The sequence below is a fragment of the Microcaecilia unicolor genome, chromosome 2 (assembly GCF_901765095.1).
Source record: "Microcaecilia unicolor chromosome 2, aMicUni1.1, whole genome shotgun sequence".
NCBI classification, from domain to species: domain Eukaryota; kingdom Metazoa; phylum Chordata; class Amphibia; order Gymnophiona; family Siphonopidae; genus Microcaecilia; species Microcaecilia unicolor.
This window is the reverse complement of record NC_044032.1, coordinates 81276084-81297638: the sequence shown is the minus strand read 5'-3', so window position 1 is coordinate 81297638 and position 21555 is coordinate 81276084. Positions and strand designations below refer to the sequence as shown.

At 45.0% G+C, this 21555-nt stretch overlaps 1 protein-coding gene across 1 annotated transcript in view; it reads left to right on the top strand.

Annotated features, from left to right (window-relative positions):
- The window catches only part of OXCT1 (3-oxoacid CoA-transferase 1), a 468078-nt gene extending 446815 nt beyond the window's left edge, over positions 1–21263 (top strand). Inside the window, exon 17 of the mRNA XM_030193084.1 lies at positions 20950–21263. Coding sequence (XP_030048944.1) covers positions 20950–20991 — 42 coding nt within the window. The 3' untranslated portion in view covers positions 20992–21263. The remainder of the gene's footprint in view (positions 1–20949) is intronic.
- The last annotated feature ends 292 nt before the right edge of the window (positions 21264–21555 follow it).

Here is a 21555-nt window from a genome sequence, read left to right as displayed (position 1 = left end):
GGTTGAGCAGGATTATGCAACCTCACGAGTGGTCGCTCAATTCTTGTGTAGTGCGACAGATCTTCCAGGTGTGGGGCACCCCCTTGGTAGATCTCTTCGCATCTCGAGCCAACCACAAAGTCCCTCAGTTCTGTTCCAGGCTTCAGGCCCACGGCAGACTGGCATCGGATGCCTTCCTCCTGGACTGGGGGGAGGGTCTGCTGTATGCTTATCCTCCCATACCTCTGGTGGGGAAGACTTTGTTGAAACTCAAGCAAGACCGAGGCACCATGATTCTGATTGCTCCTTTTTGGCCGCGTCAGATCTGGTTCCCTCTTCTTCTGGAGTTGTCCTCCGAAGAACTGTGGAGATTGGAGTGTTTTCCGACCCTCATCACACAGGACGAAGGGGCGCTTCTGCATCCCAACCTCCGGTCCCTGGCTCTCACGGCCTGGATGTTGAGAGCGTAGACTTTGCCTCTTTGGGTCTGTCAGAGGGTGTCTGCCGCATCTTGCTTGCTTCCAGGAAAGATTCCACTAAGATGAGTTACTTCTTTCTATGGAGGAGGTTTGCCGTCTGGTGTGACAGCAAGGCCCTAGATCCTCGCTCTTGTCCTACACAGACCCTGCTTGAATACCTTCTGCACTTGTCTGAGTCTGGTCTCAAGACCAACTCTGTAAGGGTTCACCTTAGTGCAATCAGTGCATACCATTACCGTGTGGAAGGTAAGCCGATCTCAGGACAGCCTTTAGTTGTTCGCTTCATGAGAGGTTTGCTTTTGTCAAAGCCCCCTGTCAAGCCTCCTACAGTGTCATGGGATCTCAATGTCGTTCTCACCCAGCTGATGAAACCTCCTTTTGAGCCACTGAACTCCTGCCATCTGAAGTACTTGACCTGGAAGGTCATTTTCTTGGTGGCAGTTACTTCAGCTTGTAGAGTCAGTGAGCTGCAGGCCCTGGTAGCCCAGGCCCCTTACACCAAATTTCATCATAACAGAGTAGTCCTCCGCACTCACCCTAAGTTCTTGCCAAAGGTTGTGTTGGAGTTCCATCTGAACCAGTCAATTGTCTTGCCAACATTTTTTCCCCGTCCTCATTCCTGCCCTGCTGAACGTCAGCTGCACACATTGGACTGCAAGAGAGCATTGGCCTTCTGTCTGGAGCGGACACAGCCCAACAGACAGTCCGCCCAATTGTTTGTTTCTTTTGATCCCAACAGGAGGGGAGTGGCTGTAGGAAAATGCACCAAATCCAATTGGCTAGCAGATTGCATTTCCTTCACTTACGCCCAGGCTGGGCTGGCTCTTGAGAGTCATGTCACGGCTCATAATGTTAGAGCCATGGAAGCGTCGGTAGCCCTCTTGAAGTCAGCCACTATTGAAGAGATTTGCAAAGCTGCGACGTGGTCATCTGTCCACACATTCACATCTCATTACTGCCTGCAGCAGGATACCCGACGCGACAGTCGGTTCGGGCAGTCAGTGCTTCAGAATCTGTTCGGGGTTTAGAATCCAACTCCACCCCCCTAGGCCCATGTTTGTTCTGTTCCAGGCTGCACTCTCAGTTAGTTGGTAAATTTTTTAGGTCAATCTCAGTTATGTCCTCGCCGTTGCGAGGCCCAATTGACCATGGTTGTTGTTTTGAGTGAGCCTGGGGGCTAGGGATACCCCATCAGTGAGAACAAGCAGCCTGCTTGTCCTCGGAGAAAGCAAATGCTACATACCTGTAGAAGGTATTCTCCGAGGACAGCAGCCTGATTGTTCTCACAAACCCGCCCGCCTCCCCTTTGGAGTTGTGTCTTCCCTTCTCTTTGTCTTGCTACATATGAGACTGGCCGGCACGAGCCGCTTCGGGCGGGAAGACGGCCGCGCATGCGCGGTGTGCATCGGCGTGCGAGGACTAGCAAAGGACTTTGCTAGAAAGTGTTCCGATTGGAGGGGCTGCCGTGGACGTCACCCATCAGTGAGAACAATCAGCCTGCTGTCCTCGGAGAATACCTTCTACAGGTATGTAGCATTCGCTTTATCCTGCGGTTCCTCCTGCTGACAAACGCAATCACCTCCCCTTGCATTACGGCTTTAGCCGTAGACCAATAGAGGCCAGGAGTCTCTACGTGTTGTTCATTATGCTTCGCGAATTCCTTCCACTTTTGTATGAGGTATTCGGTGAATTCAGGTGAAGCATAAAGGTATGCCGGGAATCTCCACCCTCTCAGTGCGCGATAGTATGGTTGGGCCTCCACGTCTACCCAGATCATGGCGTGGTCCAAGACCTCCTCCGGGCCTATCTCAGCCTCCACAATCCGCGCAAACAGCTGCTGTGACACCAGAATATAATCTAACCTGGACTGGGTTCCGTGCGCCCTCGAGGTGTGCGTGAAGTCACGCTCTTCCTCATGTAACAATCTCCAAGGGTCCACCAAACCCAGTCCATCACAGAAGGCCTCCAGTATTCCAGCCCCACAGGCCCTCCCCTCCCGTGAGCGCCCCGTTCTGTCCAACAAGGGATCTAGAACCTGATTCATATCCCCAGCCACTATTATGGGGTCCATTCCATGTCTCTGGCACTGCGCAAAAAGTTCCGCAAAAAATCTTTTTCCACCAGTCTGGGGGGCATAAACTGTTACTACTAAGTAGCTTTTCCCCTGTAGATTTATCTGTACCCCCACATAATGACCCTCAGTGTCAGCAAACAATAGCTTAGCCTGTGCTGCCACATGTTTGCTTATCAGGATCGCTACTCCTCCGCGCCGACCCACCGCTGGTGAACAAAACACCTCACCTACCCAGTGTCTATTTAGTTTCTGGTGTTCCTCTCAGGAAAGTCTCGTCTCCTGTAGGCAGGCCACTCCCACCCCATGTCGCTTCAGGGCACCCAGGAGCTTTGCCCTCTTAACTGGGGAAGTGACCCCGCCCACATTCCACGATATCAGTCTTGTATTCCCCTTTGGTGGATTAGCCTGTATTCTCCCACATAGTTAAGATGGTTAAGCTATCGATATATTCCTTTCCCAGGGGTCCCAGCCTCCCCCCAGGAATTTTGTGTTCTCGCGCATGACCCACCCTAAGAAACCTCCATGTTAATCTCTGCCGCTGTACCAGCCGTTCCCGCCAACTCTTCCAATCCCATACACTCAACCACTCATCGTTGCCATTTTGTGTTCCTATCTGCCCTTTCCCCTCATATCCCTCCCTTCCCCCTGTCCCCATCTCCAATTTCCCATCTCCCCCCTGAAACCTATCCCTGTAACCCTGACCCATTAACGTAAATGGGCGTAAGGGGCTTCCCGCCTCCCCCTCCCCCCGCTCCCCTGAATGTTAACTTTCTTCTAATACTGGAAATTAGCATGTCCGTTCCTTATGATAAGCTTCTCCATGTGATAGCGACTGTACCTTCTGTTGAATGGCTCTCAGCAGCAAAGAATCATCCTTTGTCTGGGGTCCGCGCTGCAGCCTGCCCAGATTCCTCCAGGTCTTTGACAAACTTTTGTGCCTCCTGTATGTCATCAAATGCTCTCCACCTTCCCTCCTGCTTCACTTTCAAAGTTGCAGGGTAGAGCAGCATAAATGTTTCCTGTCGCTCGTGCAACTTCTGGCATAATGGCGTAAATCGGCGACGCTTTTCCTGTAGGGCCGCCGAGTAATCTTGGAATATGCGCACAGGATGTCCCTCATACCGCAACTCATTTCACTTCTGTCGGAATCCGCGCAAAATCTCCTCTTTGTGCACATAATTGTGCACTTTGATTATTACTGTCCGCGGAGTCTGTCGTCCATCTTGTCGCCTGCCAATGCGGTGCGCTCTCTCAAGGCAAAGCTTTCCTGCGCTGTCAGACAGCGCAAACTCCTCTGATAGCCATGCTTCTAAAACCGATGAAAGCATTCTATCATTTACAGTTTCAGGCAGCCCTACTATCCGCAGGTTTCCCCGTCGCGACCTATTCTCGAGGTCGTCTAGTTTCTCTTTCAAGGTTTCCACTGTGGCAGCCATGTTTTGGAGCTTGAGCGCCATGGGCCCCGCTGAATCTTCTATCTCTGATACCCATCGCTCCAATTCTCCTGTTCGTTGCGTGGTATCAATTTGCTTCGCCTCCAGATTAGAGACCTGCGTGTATAGTTTCTCTAATTTTAAGTCTATTGCTGCACTTACTGCCTCGGTAATTTGTTGCAGTTGTTCCGCCGTGAAGGGCGCACTTCCGCTCGCCTGCTGCCCATCGTCGGCTCCGCTTGGCGCCTTCATTTTATCTTTGGTCTTTTTGGGTCCTCTACTCGCCATCGTACGTGCTGGCGAGTTCAGATATTTGTCCATAGAGACTTTCACTGCTGTTACACAGCTTCTGAGGCTTCGCTTCACTATATTTCCAGAGTTTTAATGCTTAACAAGGAGCCAGGGCCTTGGAGGACGCGGGACCACGTCTTCCTCTCTTCAGAGCATCACGTGACCCCCAAAATACAATTTTTTATTATCACCTATTTTGCATGAAGCCTGTTTTGATATCAATAGTTTATATAGATAATTATCCTGGTTATTATTTTCCAAATTAGTGATACTGAACAGAGTTTGAAGCATATTAGCTCAGTTTGTGATTGACATACATCCTATATGCCTCCTTTAGAAAAAAGTATTCTTAAGATAGGGTCACGTACAAAGACAGTTTTCTGCATTGTAGAAGGCTTTTTCCTCCTTGTTCGTAGGTAGAGCATAGGTGCCAGCACTGAATATCATGGCTTAATTCAGCCTGCAGTGGTTAGCATTGAAAACGAAATGCTGACCACTGCCAGCTAAATATTAACCCTTTGTTGTTAAAGTAGAATACTGGATTTTGTAACCCTGCTCAGTCAAAAATTTATTATCCAGTTCTAAACATCAATTTCCTTTTATACTTTTTCCCCCCTTTCTATTTTGGCTAGAGCCTCCTCATTCATGACATGCACACCTCTAACATGTAAAATGGAAAATGGTGAGAGCCACCAATCTTTATTTTAAACTAGTCTTATATCAAAATAAACAATTAATTCTGCCAGAGTATCTGGGATATAAAGACAAAACATTGACTTATTTTGAGCACTTAAAATCAGATCTCTTGCTGTCTGGTCTGTAGATCACTTTGGCAACGTAATCTATTCTGGCTGCTACTTGTTAACAACTTAGATGAAACAAGAAAACAGTGGAATAAACAACCAGGTTCTACTTGATGTTTTTCATTATAAAAGAAGACAAGGCGAGTCTGTATCAAAATAAAAATTCATGTTACTTTTGCAAAAGCTGAGTTCTTTGTCATCAGCACAACAGGCATTAACCTAGGGCTCAGGCACATGCACTGGACATTGTAAGGGTAATTTTATAGTTATTTTTACACGTATATACCAATATACATATGTATAATTGCTCTTATAAAATTATCCCAGGTATAAAAGTACAGAGCAGAGGAGTAACATAATGGTTAGAGCAGCGGGTTGGGAACCAGAAGGCCTAGGTTCAAATCTCACAGTGGGTCCTTGTGGCTTTGGGTAGGTCACTTAATCCTCCATGCCTCTGGAGAAAGCAGTGGTAAACCATTCTTGTACCATGCCAAGAAAACCACAATGGGGATACTTTATTGTGTGATCGCCCGGAGTCAACTTTGACTTGAGGGCAAATCTGGATCTGGATAAACGTAAGTAGTGTACCTCACCTGCATTTGTCAAAATTTAATTGATTTTGACAGGTGACATGCCCACTTCTGGGTTTTCAGCTAGTCAGAAGCAGTGGTGTAGCCAGACCTGAGATTTTGTGTGGGCCCAGAGCTAATATGGATGGGCACTGTGTATATAGGTATGAGTAGTGTTTCTTGGAGTCCTACAAAATAATGCCTCAGAATGCACTTGATGATTGATTTCTAAGTAGTCTGTCCATCAGCTGCCCTGGATCAACATAACTACATACATATTTAATGTAAAAATTGATATTTTCTAAATATAATTATATTATCCCATATCTTAAAATTGACCATACATAAGTCTACTTCAACAGCAAACCTCTCAACACACACATGGCAGGATCCTGCAATATAATTACATAGGAAAAATATATTCACATTCTGGTGGCACCTCACTAATAGCAATACATAACATAGTAACATAGTAGGTGACAACAGAAAAAGACCTGTATGGTCCATCCAGTCTGCCCAACAAGATAAACTCATATGCACTACTTTATATGTATACCTGACCTTGATTTGTATCTACCATTTTCAGGGCACAGACAGTAGAAGTCTGCCCAGTACTAGCCCTGCCTCTCAACCACCAGTGCTGCCACCCAATCTCCACTAAGCTTCTGAGGATCCATTCCTTCTGAACAGGATTCCTTTTTGTTCATCCCACACATCTAAAAGTTCTGAAGCTAACGTCAAAGCCCCTTAAAATTTACACTTAAGCCCATCCGTATCTATTCAGTCATGATCAGGGCGTAGACCGTAGAAGTCTGCCCAGCACCAGTTTTGCTTCCCAATTACCGGCATTGCCACCTAATCTCCGCTAAGGTTCCGTGGAACCATTCCTTCTGAACAAGATTCCTTTGTGTTTGTTTATTTTTTATTTTTATTACATTTGTACCCCGCGCTTTCCCACTCATGGCAGGCTCAATGCGCCTTACATATTAAATACAGGTACTTATTTGTACCTGAGGCAATGGAGGGTTAAGTGACTTGCCCAGAGTCACAAGGAGCTGCCTGTGCCTGCAGTGGGAATCGAATCCAGTTCCCCAGGACCAAAGTCCACCACTCTAACCACTAGGCCACTCCTCCCACGCATGTTTGAATTCCATTACCGTTTTCATCTCCACCACCTCCCGCGGGAGGGCATTCCACATATCCACCACCCTCTCTGTGAAAAAATACTTCCTGACATTACTCCTGACTCTGCCCCCCTTCAACCTCAATTCATGTCCTCTAGTTCTACCGCCTTCCCATCTCCGGAACAGGTCCGTTTGCGGATTAATACCTTTCAAATATTTGAACGTCTGTATCATATCACCCCTGTTTCTCCTTTCCTCTAGGGTATACATGTTCAGGTCAGCAAGTCTCTCCTCATACGTTTTGTAACACAAATCCCATACCATTTTTGTAGCTTTTCTTTGCACCGCTTCAATTTTTTTAACATCCTGAGCAAGATGCGGCCTCCAAAACTGGACACAATACTCCAGGTGGGGAATCAACACTTCCTTTCTTCTGCTGGTCACACCTCTCTCTATACAGCCTAGCAACTTTCTGGCTATGGCCACCGCCTTGCCACACTGTTTCGTCACCTGCAGATCCTCAGATACTATCACCCCAAGATCCCTCTCCCCGTCTGTGCATATCAGACTCTCACCACCTAACATATACATCTCCTGTGGATTTCTACTCCCTAAGTGCATCACTTTGCATTTCTTTGAATTGAATTTTAATTGCCAAACATTAGACCATTTTTCTGGTTTCTGCAGATCTTTTTCACATTTTCCACTCCCTCCGGGGTATCCACTCTGTTACAAATCTTGGTGTCATCCGCACAAAGGCAAACTTTACCTTCTAACCCTTCGGCAATGTCACTCACAAATATATTGAACAGAATAGGCCCCACCACCGATCCCTGAGGCACTCCACTACTCACCTTTCCCTCATCCGAGTGAATTCCATTTACCACCACCCTCTGGCGTCTGTCCGTCAACCAGTTCCTAATCAAGTTCACCACGTTGGATCCTATCTTCAGCCTGTCAGGTTTATTCAAGAGCCTCCTGTGGGGAACTGTGTCAAAAGCTTTGCTGAAATCTAAGTAGATTACATCTATAGCACGTTCCTGATTCAATTCTCCGGTCACCCAGTCCACGAATTCAATGAGATTCGTTTGGAATGATTTACCTTTGGTAAAACCTTGTTGTCTCGGATCTTGCAACTTATTGGCTTCCAGGAAATTCACTATCCTTTCCTTCAGCATCGCTTCCATTACTTTTCCAATAACCGAAGTGAGGCTTACCGGCCTGTAGTTTCCAGCTTCTTCCGTATCACCACTTTTGTGAAGAGGGACCACATCTGCTGTTCTCCAGTCCCACGGAACCTCTCCCGTCTCCATGGATTTATTAAACAAATCTTTAAGAGGACCCGCCAGAACCTCTCTGAGCTCCCTCAGTATCCTGGGGTGGATCCTGTCCAGTCTCATGGCTTTGTCCACCTTTAGATTTTAACTTGTTCATACACACTCGCTTCTGTGAATGGTGCTATATCTGCTCCATTCTCATATGTACTTTTGCCAATCAATCGTGGTCCTTCTCCAGGATTTTCTTCAGTGAAAACAGAACAAAAGTATTTGTTTAACAAATTTGCTTTTCCTTCATCATTATCCACATAGCGGTTCACAGCATCTTTCAGTCTCACAATTCCATGTTTAGTCTTCCTCCTTTCACTAATATACCTGAAGAAATTTTTGTCGCCCCTCTTTACATTTCTAGCCATTTGTTCTTTCGCCAGACGTATCTCTCTCTTGGCTTCTTTCAGTTTCATCCGGTATCCCTCGCCGTGTTCCTCTTCTTGAGTTTTTCTGTATTTCATGAACGCCAACTCTTTAGCCTTTATTTTCTCAGCCACTTGTTTAGAGAACCATATCGGTTTCCTTTTTCTCTTGCTTTTATTTACTCTCCTTACATAAAGGTTTGTGGCCATATTTATAGCTTCTTTCAGCCTGGACCACTGCCCTTCCACTTCTCGTATGTTCCCCCAGCCCATCAGCTCCTTCCTCAGGTATTCCCTCATTTTACTAAAGTCAGCATGCTTGAAATCCAGGACTTTGAGTTTTAGTAGCTGCCTTCCACTTCAGCTGTTATATCAAACCAAACTGTTTGATGGTCACTGCTGCCCAGGTGGGCACCCACTCGGATATTTGACACACTATCCCCATTTGTGAGCACCAGATCCAGTGTTGCTCCCTCTCTCGTGGGTTCCATCACCATTTATCTGAGTAGAGCACTTTACTACTACTACTATTTAGCATTTCTATAGCGCTACAAGGCTTACGCAGCACTGCACAAACATAGAAGAAAGACAGTCCCTGCTCAAAGAGCTTACAATCTAATTGAAAAGCATCCACTATCTCTCTCTACTTCTTTCCGATTCCAAAATGGAACTTTCCAATCCACATCTAGCAGATTGAAATCTCCCAGCAACAGCACCTCTTTTCTTTTCCAACTTATGGATATCTGTGATCAGATCTTTATCTAGTTCCCATGTGGACAGAGGTTCCAGCATCTCTTTTTAAGGTGATCCATATCGCTTCTTCCTTTCCCCAGGTCCCTGTCATTTCAGTCGCTGCAATATAATTTCTCACATACAGAGCTACTCCTCCACCTTTAGAACCATCTCTATCCTTCCTAAATAAATTATAGCCTGGTACGTTTGCATCCCATTCATGGGAATCATTGAGCCATGTCTCCGTGATTGCAACAATGTCTAAGTCTGCCTCTATCATCTGGACTTGCAGGTCATGAACTTTATTGCTTAGACTGCGAGCATTTGTGGTCATCGCTTTCCATCTACATTTCAGTGGCATTTTTTGTCTTCTGTTTAGTTTTTTGTTTAGTCTCACTTTCTGCTGTGTTGATAGGAAGTGATTTACTAAGACTGTTGTTGTCATTGCTTTCTTTTCTACTGTCACATCTTGTCTTTAGCTTTAGCTGGGGGTGATCACTTGAAGTGACCCGACTCCATATGCCACCCCTGCCATCTGCATAAGTACATAAGTAATGCCATACTGGTAAAAGACCAAAGGCCCATCAAGCCCAGCATCCTGTCCCCAACAGTGGCCAATCCAGGTCAAGGACACCTGGCAGCTTCCCAAACGTACAAACATTCTATACAGTTTATTCCCAAAATTGTGGATTTTTCCAAGTCCATTTAGTAGCTATCTATGGACTTGTTCTTTAGGAAACGGTCCAAATCCTTTTTAAACTCTGCCAAGCTAACCGCCTTCACCACATTCTCCGGCAACAAATTCCAGAGTTTAATTACGTGTTGGGTGAAGAAAACTTTTCTCCTATTTGTTTTAAGTGTACTACACTGTAGTTTCATCATATGCCCCCTAGTCCTACTATTTTTGGAAAGCGTGAACAGACGCTTCACATCCACCTGTTCCACTCCACTCATTATTTTATACACCTCTAGTTTAAATGCCTACAAGCATATTGTCTAAATTTCTCCCCAAGGACTTTTTTTCCTGCCACAGTGAGATACAATCCGTTATTACAATATAGTCTTTTCTTTTTCCATGTGTCGCCCCATCCTTCTATGTACCTGAAACCTTTGTGACACTAGACTTTGAGCCAGCTATTGAAATTTTCAGTACTTCGCAATCTTTTCTCTCCCTTTCCAAAGGTAGGTAGTACTTCAGAAAAAGCAATTATTTGTACCAAAGCTTTTAACCCCTCCCCCAGCTCCTGAAAAGCTCTCTGCATGGCAAGTGGGGTATTACTGGACAAGTCATTTGTTATTCCAGGTGGATAACAACATAAGTGTTTGACTCCTTAGTTTCTTCTCTGATTATAGAGATTATGTGCTCGGTACTCCTGGTAGCTGAGGAGCCTGGAAGGCATTTCACTTTGCATGGCCCCTTGAACTGTGTTTCAAAGTTAATGCCTCTGATAATGGAATCCCCTAGTAGCAACAGTTTCCTGGTATGAGTTTCAATGCTATGGGGGTGTCTTTTCTCTTTGGGCACCTTCATTGCTTTTTGTTCCACCTTCACCGCTTTTTGTTCTGCCTCAGCTCTATTTTCAGGGACATCACAGTGCTGTAATGGAGCAAAAGAATTCTGTAGGGGCAACACTTGTGAGGGCAGATGCTTCTGTGCAACATAACGTAGTCTTCCTGAGCCTACTGTGAACCATCTATTCTTAGGTGGTTTTATCCTTTGAAGCAGTGGAGAGAAGTTGGTATGATTGTGTGCAGTCAGAGAAGCTGCTTTAAGTGCATCCAATTCCTGCTTTAGTTTACTGAGCTCCTTTTTTAAACTAACAAGCTGAAGACAGATAGGATAAGCCTTAATTCTCCAGATGATTTGCCTTGGAACTAAAGCACCACAATTATTACAGACAATAAAAGTCATCTTGATTCATAAGTGCCAACTCCGTGGATGCTGTGGGTGCTCGAGCACCCCCAATATTTCACACACCAGAAGTTCCCTTTGTCCCCCATCCCTCCTTCTCTTCGAGTTCCAGTCCCCGTCCCTCCAAATTTTAAAAATCATCCTCTTACCTTGTTGTGGATGGGGTTACGGTGGCAGCAGCAGTGAAAAGCATGCAGGCTCGGCGGTTAGTTCAGTCTTCCCTTCTCTCTCTCTCAGCTCTGGTCCCACCCTCGAGGGCGGGACCAGAGCTGAGAGAGAGAGAAGTGAAGACTGAACTAACCGCCGAGCCTGTACGCTTTTCACCGCTGCTGCCGCCGTAAACCTGACGAGGTAAGATAATGACTTTTAAAATTCGGAGGGACGGGGCCTGGAACTCGAAGGGAGGGAGGGATGAGGGGGGCCTTGGAACTCGGAGGGACCCTGGAACTCAGAGGGAGGGGGACCCTGGAACTCGGAGGGGGCAGGAGGGGGACCTGGAACTGTGAGGGAGGGAGGAGGGGCCTGGAACTCGGAGGGGGGGGGACAGGGGGACAGAGAGGGAGGGGGGAGGGGGAGAGGCAGGGGGGAGGGGGAATGCACCACCTGTAAAAAAAAAAAAAAAAAATTTCAGCACCCCAATCATTTTGAAAAGTTGGCTCCTATGTCTTGATTGGTTGAAATGGGTATGAACAGGTGTACTATGATAGGGTTAACAAGTCTGCAAGATTACTCCTCAGTCACACACAGGCAAAGTTAATGATTTTTGGCTTGTCTATATATGACTGGTTAAACCCTGGGGTGGGTGGGACTATCTCAGTGAGTCAGAAAGGTGCTGTATCAAAAAAAAAGTTCTCTGGTTGGGGCCAGCAATGATACAGTCTGATAAAACAAATTCAATTTGATTGAACAATCAGATTCCATTAGAATATAATTTTCCTTTAGGAAATCTAAATATTCCCACTAATTACAGCAGTTTCATCAATGTAAAATGCAAATTTATAACCAGTTGGGAGACTAAGGGCCAGATGCACAAAAGTCATCATTAGAGCCGTTCCCTACCGAATTCCATAGCGAATCGGTAGGGAACGGCTATGCATCAAGGAAAGGGAATGCAAATGAGCTACTCGTTGTAGCTCACTTGCATCTCTATTCCCTCGTAAAACAGTCGGAGAATCGGCCGGTCAAGCATGCGCAGAGCAGCAAAGCGTTATGCTGGCTGCTCTGCGCATGCCAAATACGCCTCAAGTGCCAAGTGCTCGTCAGGAGCATCCTTTATGGACGTTCTTCACTGTAGTGTATTATTTAAAAAAATCACAGGCTCTGATGCTGCAGGCATCTGCTGCAATTCTGGAGGCTGTCATTAAGATTTCCATCCGATCAGCGCCATCTACCACCCAATCACAGCGAAGGAAGCATTGAGCCGAGCTGAGCTAAACGCTTTTCCCCCTTCTGCGAGGTAACCCTGGCTCCTGTGCTGCAGGCTCTCAGCTGAGAGACCTGGAAGTCTCTGAGCCAATCACAACACATTTAGCTCAGCTGAGAGCCTGCAGCATCGGAGCCAGGGCTTCTGCTAATGTGTTGACTGAATTTCACTCATAGCAAGCAAGTGCAGTTTGGAAGTAATTAGTCTTGAAAAGGTTCATGAATGGCAGAATAACAAATGTTAAAATAAATAAATAAATAAAAACAGGGAGAAAATAATAACTCCAATTTTAACAAAACTATTAATGGGATTTGAACCCACCACCTCTGGATTACAACACTGGAGCTCTAACCACTGGGCCACAGATCTATTTGCTTGGATGTTCCTCTCTTACTTCCAGGTCTCTCAGCTGAGTGAAGCATGGGCAAAAAGGATGTTTTTATTATTGCGGGGGGGGGGGGGGGGGGGGGGGAGGACGCACAAAATGGACGTTTTGTTTTAAGCGAAACTTTACTTAAAAAATCAAACAGGCTCCGATGCTGCAGGCTCTTTTTTGGACATCATTCAACCCCGGAATACTAAAAACGTCCTTTTTGGCTGTGCTTCACTCAGCTGAGAGACCTGGAAGTCTCTGAGCCAATCACAGCGTGTTTAGCTTGGCTGAACACATTGTGATTGGCTCAGGGACTTCCAGGTCTCAGCTGAGTGAAGCACTGCCAAAAAAGACGTTTTTATTATTCCAGGGTTGAATGATGTCCAAAAAAGAGCCTGCAGCATCGGAGTCTGTTCGATTTTTTTTTTATAAAGCTTCACTTCAAAAAAGAAAAATGTCCATTTTGGCCATGCTTCACTCAGCTGAGAGACCTGGAAGTAAGGGAGCGGCATCTAAGCAAGTACAGTTGTGGCCCAATGGTTAGAGCACCGGTCTTGTAATCCAGCAGTAGAGAGGTCAAATCCCACTAATAGTTTTGTTTAAAAAAAAAAAAGGATGAGCACTTGTATTTTTTTTCCACTTTTTTAAAGTTGTATAAAGTCTTTATTGAATATAAAAAACAACAAAGCAGTAGAATCAAATGCATTTATTGGAACAATACCCGACGTGGCCACATTTCGCCCCCAGGCTGCATCAGGGGTACAAACTATGAAAACAAAACACAAGTATAAAAACATATATAGTCATTCATAATAACAATGTCATAAGCATGATTCAACAAATAAAAAACAATTATTTAAAAATTGATTCAACATATATAAAACAATCATTTAAAAATTCTAAAAAACATGTATAGGCATACATGATATCATCTGTAAGACAAATATTTATAATCATCATTAAAATCATAAAACATCACATGTAAAATTTCATCAGAACATCTACAAAGAACCAAAGATGTACACCGAGGATGCAGATTTCCTAATGAAATGGGAAGCGATCCTTAACAGATGTTCTCTGGATTTGATGATCCTTATCATCCAAACGGCCAACAAAAAGACTGAAAAAATTAAGGAAGGTCTTGATAATGAATTGACTTATTTAAAGGAGAATGATAGATGTTTTAAGGACATTTTTGAAGATTTTAAATTACAGTTAGATAGTTTTAAGAAAGCGTAAAGTTTCATAAATATAAAAGAGATGAATTAGACTACAGATGATGATTATATATATTTGTCTTACAGATGATATCATGTATGCCTATACATGTTTTTTAGAATTTTTAAATGATTGTTTTATATATGTTGAATCAATTTTTAAATAATTGTTTTTTATTTGTTGAATCATGCTTATGACATTGTTATTATGAATAGCTATATATGTTTTTATACTTGTGTTTTGTTTTCATAGTTTATACCCCTGATGCAGCCTGAGGGTGAAACATGGCCATGTCGGGTATTGTTCCAATAAATGCATTTGATTCCACTGCTTTGTTGTTTTTTATATACTGTTTTGTAAGCAGTTGTGTGCCTTTTGTTTTTTTGTAATGTCTTTATTGAACATTTATCAAAACAGCATCGGAGCCTGTTTGATTTTTTTTTATATATATATAGTGAAGAACGTCTATAAAGGACGCTCCTGACGAGCACTTGGCCGTTTTTGCCCCCCCCCCCCCCCCCCCCCCGATTTTTTCTTTTACATTTTAATAATTTTTCCAATCCCGCGCAGCCCCAACGACAGGTACAGACCTCTCGTTAGATTTTCCAGCGTTTTCCAGCGTTAAGGCAATCGGACAAGGTTAGTGCATCTCATTACAATAGGGTTTCTACACGATTTGCTCATCTGCATTCCGTTTTCATTAGCTGCTACCCTTGTCTTTAGTGCATGCCAGGGTTTACTACTTGCTTGTTAATGGCTCGTTAAGGGCTCCTTAAGTTTAGTGCATCTGGCCCTAAGGCTGCTTTTTCTGCCTAGGATTGGCCGAATCTGTCCACAAAGTTAGAATGCTACAGCAAGAGTTAGCAGGGTGTAGGACAGTGATGGGCAACCTTTTGAGCTTGGTGTGTCAAAATTCGCGAAAAAACCGAGCATAACTCGGGTGGTGTGTCACTTCGAGAAAAATCTACTAGGACCACCCCCGGGCCCCCCCTACCCAAGATCGCTGCCCACCCGAGGTCGCTGGGCCCTCCCCCTCCACCTGCTACCGGGCCCAGAACTAACCTTAAAGCCTCCTTTCACGTCGCAGCAAGCAGCAGCAGGGCAGACCTCTCCTCCTTCCTTCTGTGCTCTGCCCTCGCGGACGTTACGTCAGGCGAGGGCGGGACACGGAAGGAAGGAGTGGCCTGCCCTGCTGCTGCTTGCTGCGATGTGAAAGGAGGCTTTAAGGTTAGTTTCCGGGAGCGAGGAGGGAGGGCGGACCACACTGCGGCGGCGCCGCGTGTCATCAAAAATGGCTACGCGTGTCAGTGCTGACACGCGTGTCATAGGTTCGCCATCAGGGGTGTAGGACAAGAAGCAGTTAGAAAAACCTATCCTCTCTACTATCAGAGCTAGGCAGGAAGGGAAAGGTTTTTTTGTTGTTGTTGTTGTTGTTGTTTTTGTCTTTTTTTGGGGGGGGGGGGGCAGGGTTAGAAGACAGAGAAGTGCACCACAATACAGATTCACAGGACAACTTAATTAAGCAATAACCAATAAATTCAAGAGAATAGATATATCAGATAGCTAAACCTGTAGACAGAAAGTTGATAAATTAGAATAAAATAATCAGAAATCACTTAGCAGTATTTTGGTTCAGGTCCAGCACATGGAATGCTACAAACAAAGTGGTCTGTCTCCTTATTCAGAGCCCAACTCACCTCCTGCTGTTCAGTGATTACCTCACAGTGAGTCAGAAAGGTGCTGTATCAAAAAAAGTTCTCTGGGTGGGGCCAGCAATGATACAGTCTGATAAAACAAATTCAATTTGATTCAACAATCAGATTCCACTAGAATATAATTTTCCTTTAGTAAATTCCTTCACTGCCAGGTACTTTGTGAAGTAACACTAAAGCCTACAAAGAACCTCTTTAACACCAATTCTGAACATGAATACCAACAACAGTACGTTTATAAAGGCGGTGGTGAATATACATAGCAGGAATAAGCATTCCATTGGAAAATTCAGAGGAGTCAGACTCATAACACCACACAAACCACATGTTAGCAGAACCTCTCACCTCAGTTACATGCAGAATACATCAATTACAGAACAGAGGACCAAAAATTAAAAAATTGTCCTGTAGCCTACCCTTCCCTTCTTTTTTCCCCCCCATCCATCCCCATAGCCCAGCATCAGCCCTATCCTTCCCTTCCCCACCATCTATCATGCAGCTAGGCATCAGCTCTACCCTAGCTCCCCACCCCTCCCTGTAGCCTAGAATCAGCCCTGTCCTACCGTCTACCCGCCCCCCCCCCCCCCCAATAGTCTGGCATCTCCCTTACTCTTCCCAATCTCCCCCTCCCTCCACCCTGAAGCACATCAGCAATCAGCATTAAATATAAAACATTTTAATTTTTAATGCCTTGGGCACTGCAGAGACCACCCCCACCCAAAAACCAACATAAAACATATAGCCTTTTTAAAAATTATTATTTTAACCTGGGCACTGAGCCCATCCCTGCCCAAAAACCCACCAACATACCTCCCCACCCCCACCCAAATGCCCACAATGACCCATATTTGTTTTACCTGCTGAGAGGCCTTGGGCTGAAGGCTGATCAGTGGTGAGGCAGGGCCCAATCCAAGATTAGCTGAGTCCATCAAGAGTCCGGCTCCAAATAAAAGCCTCCCCAGTCCCAATCGCATCCTTTCCCAGACCCACTGCCTCTTCCATCCTGTCTTACCCTGCCCTGTTTCTCTCTCTCTCCCCTTTCATCCACCCGATGTGCAGCACGATATCCCTCCCATTGCACTGCGCCTGGTCCGCGATAATAACCAAGGCAGCGGTACGGGACCATGGATCTCTGCCTGCCGCTAAAGTTTCCTGTGCCGGTCCTGCTTCTTCTGAGGTAAACTTCCGGGCCAGCACAGGAAGCAGTAGCAGCAGGCAGAGAGCTGTGGTCCCATGCCTCTGCCTTGGTTGTTTGTTAGCATAGACCCAGTGAGGTACCACGGGAGGGATCGTGCTGCATGGTGGATGGATGAAAGGGGAGGGAGGGAGAAAGAAACAGACACCATGTCTGGTCCTAGGGGAGCTCTCATGAGTGGTGTTTGTTTTTCTGTTGTTGGACTAGAGGCATCTGCAGCCAGACAAACACTGATTGGAGAGTCGTGAAAGACTGGGTGGGCCTGGGCCCACCCGTAGCTACACCCCTGGTCAGAAGTGAGGATATGCCCAACCCATTCCCACTTCTACCCCTTTTGGTGACATCGCAGCCCAGGCCATGCCCACTCCCCAGCCCCTCAGATGATGTAACTGGATATGATGTCTTGACCCCGCCCAAGCCCCATCCCAACCTCCACTCCTTTTGCATAGCCCAACTCCTTTTGGTAATATAGGAAGTGGCATCACAGCCATACCCCTTTTTCAAGATGTGGCTACTACTGTGCATCACATCACTTCCTGTTTCCACTACTATCTGCCATCTTGAATGTGATCATGTGACAGGAAGTGATGTAAAAAAATGGACACCGCCTCATACAGCCCCAGAGGAATTTAGTTGTGAATACTCATCTTAACCTTTTTTTTCTCAGAGGAAAGAAAATAGACATTTTTGTTTTCTTTTTCTTACAGTTGTTTCTTTCAAAAGAATACCTTGTGCTTACTTTTAAATCTGTTTCTTCACTTTTTTCTCACAGGAAAGAAAATAGACATTTTGTTGTCTTGTATATATTTTTTTTCTTTCAAAAGGATACCTTCAGGCTTATTTTCGAAAGAGAAGGACGCCAATCTTCCGACACAAATCGGAAGATGGGCATCCTTCTCACAGGGTCGCACAAATCGATATAATCGAAAGCAGATTTTTGGCGCCCCCAACTGCTTTCCGTCATGGGGACGACCAAAGTTCCCGGGGACGTGTCGGAGGTGTAGCGAAGGTGGGACTGGGGCGTGCCTAACACGTGGGCATCGTCTACCCATAATGGGAAAAAAAGGGCGTCCCTGACGAACATTTGGATGACTTTACATGGTCGTGTTTTTCTTACGACCAAGCCACAAAGAGGTGCCCGAACTGACCAGATGACCACCCCTTACTCCCCCAGTGGTCACTAACCCCCTCCCACCCTCAAAAAAAGCTTTTAAAATATTTTTTGCCAGCTTCTATGCCAGCCTCAAATGTCATACCCAGCTCCCTAACAGCAGTATGTAGGTCCCTGGAGCAGTTTTAGTGAGTGCAGTGCACTTCAGGCAGGCGGACCCAGGCCCATCTTCCAGGGGCGTAGCCAGACAACAGATTTTGGGTGGGCTTAAGCAAGAAGTGGGGTAGGCACCAAGTGTTCTCCCCCCCCCCCCCCCCCCCCCCCCCCCCCCCTCCACTTCGACCAGAAAAATATCTCAGCTGGCGGAAAAACGCTTCTTTCCACCTTGGCAGTCTGCAGCAGGCATGCACTGAAAACTGAGCATGTGCAGGTGCCGGTATCGTGGAGAGTAGCGTTTTCATTACCATCAGTGGGGAGTCTTCTGCTGGCAAAGCTTGGGATCCCTACCAGCTACCGCTAAACATGTGCTACTGTTGGGTGGGCCTGAGCCCTAAGTGGGTGGGCCCTGGCCCACCCAGGCCCACCTGTGGCTACGCCACTGCCATCCTCCCTACCTGTTACACTTGTGGTGGTAAATGTGAGCCATTCATAACCCATCACAAACCCACTGTGCCCACATGTAGGTGCCTCCCTTCACCCCTTACGAGCATTTGGACAACTTTAAATGGTCGTGTTTTTCTTATGACCAAGCCACAAAAAGGAGCCCGAACTGACCAGATGACCACCGAAGAGAATCGGGAATGACCTCCCCTTACTCCCCTAGTGGTCACTAACCCCCTCCCACCCTCAAAAAATATCTTTTAAAATATTTTGTGCCAGCCTTTATGTCAGCCTCTATTCCAGCCTCAAATGTCATACTCAGGTCCATCACAGCAGTATGCAGGTCCCTGGAGCAGTTTTAGTGGGTGCAGTGCATTTCAGGCAGGCGAACCCAGGCCCACCCCCCCTACCAGTTACGTTTGTGGTGGTAAATGTGAGCCCTCCAAAACCCACCGTACCCACATGTAGGTGCCCCCCTTCACTCGTTAGGGCTATGGTAATGGTGTAGATTTGTGGGCAGTGTGTTTTGTGGGGATTTGGGGGGCTCAGCATCCAAGGGAAGGGAGCTATGGACTTGGGAGGTATTTAACTTTTTTTTTTTTTTTACTTTTTACAAGTGCCCCCTAGGGTGCCCGGTTGGTGTCCTGGCATGTGAGGGTGACCACTGCACTACTAATCCTGGCCCCTCCCACGACCCAATGCTGAAAAACAAAACCACCCAGCTCAAATCCGCACATATCCGATTCATTTGCCGGCCACAAATCGTATTATCGAAAAAAAAAGATGGGCGGCCATTTTTTTCGAAAATACGGTCTGCCCCACCCCTTCACGTACCCGTTCTCAGACAAAAAACAGATTGAGCCAGCCTGATCTTTCCCAACATGTAAAGCTCTTCAGTATGATCACTTATGGAGCCTTGTCAAAGGGTTGTCTTCACTGCAGTGTTTCAAATATTCAGAATGAGTAAATGGTACAGAATTTATTTAAATTAGCGTCATTAGTAACACTTGATAAATTAGTTTGCATTGATATATTACCTTTTTATTTTCTCTAAGGATAAACAGCATTTCTGATTATTTTTGGAAAGGGGAAAATCTTTTCTTCCAAGCACTTCTAACCCAGTTTGCTTTAAAATTGTTGTGGCATCATTTCTCCTTGACCACAGTGCACGCACTCATTTACTGTTGTCTGGCATGAAAGCACATTTGTTGAATAACAGAATTTGAAATGTTTAGCTAATAAGATTTATAGATTCTCTGACTGACTCAGTGCTTTGTTGCGCATGCCAAAGATTGGTCAGTTTGATCACTTGACACTACTATAATTGTGTACTGTATAATTTTATTCCTTTCACTGGATATTAAATTTATAGTTTTATAGGGCCTCTTTTCTAAAGCCATGCTACTGATTCTTGGTGCAGCAAATGAGAGGAAGCCCATTCAATTCCTATGGGCTTCCTCTCATTTGCCGTGTGGGAATCGCTAGTGCGGCTTTGTAAAAGAAGCCCATAGTTTGTTATAATTTAATAGATGAGGAAGTTGTACATTATGAGTTGCTGAGACAGAACTATTTTGTTTTAATTTCCACACGCCATCTTAACTTGTGTCAGACAAAACAACTACTGCATATTTATTAATTTGTAATAATACTACTATCAAACTTTTTTATTATAATTTGCCTAGAGTGCTATGTGGATAAGGTGAGAAATAAAAATGGAAAAATGAATAAACTTAATAAACTGAAGCAGCAGGTTTTAGTACAGTGATTGAGTGTTGCATTATACTCTGTCATCCATCCTGTTATAGTATCATACGGGGGAATTCTATAAATGGCGCCTAAGAAATCGGTATTGAAAATAAAATAAGTAGCAGTATTCTATAAACCATGTCTAAAGTTAGACGTGGTTTATAAAATAGTGCTTAAGCCCAGGGATCATGCCTATATGGTGCAGAGCCCCCTTATTCTATAATTACATGCATAACTAAAAGTCATGCACCCAATCTGCCTATGGCGCTCCCATTTTTGCACCCATTTTCTGACTCAAATATAAAATTTTGGCATATACATGTTAATTGAATGTAATTAGTGCCAATAATTATTGTAATTATTTCCAATTATCGGGGCTAATTAGTCCAAATTTGTACGCACATTTTTTAGTGCTTGTTAGAAATTGCTTTACTGTAGAAAACTTTCATGAATTTTTACTGTGTATTCTCCCTTTTCTTATCCAGATTTCACCAAATCTCAAAAAAATGGAGCAGATTTTAGACTAAGGATCAAGTTTCTCACATGAAGCTACTTTTCATTTTCAACAGATATACAGAGAAGGGAAATCAATGTCTGTTCTGATGGGGAGGTTTCCTGCTTTTTAATAAGGATTTATAACACATTTTGTAACTGGTTGATTAGTAGCTGTGGCAGATTTGAAGACCTTTTTTTATGTGTAGCATATCACAATACCATTGAACAATAAAAGATAACATGTAAATACATTTGAGCATCATGAGACAGCACAAATATAATTAATAAATATTAATTGAAGAAACCTTTTTCAAAAAGTTGTCAATGTTCTGTACTGAATCATCTATCACTATCACATTTCAGGATGTGAGAAGATTTGAACTCGCTTGTCTTTGACTCATAACTATAGTCACACCATAAACAAACCTGTTTTAAACTAGAGACCTGCACGGGAACGGGGTTCACCAGAATCCTGCGGAACCCGCGGGATTCCCATGGGGATGGAAGCAGTTCTGCGGGGATCCCGTGGGGATGGAAGCAGTTCCTGCAGGGTTCCCATGGGGATGGATCCAGTTCCTGCGGGGTTCCCATGGGGA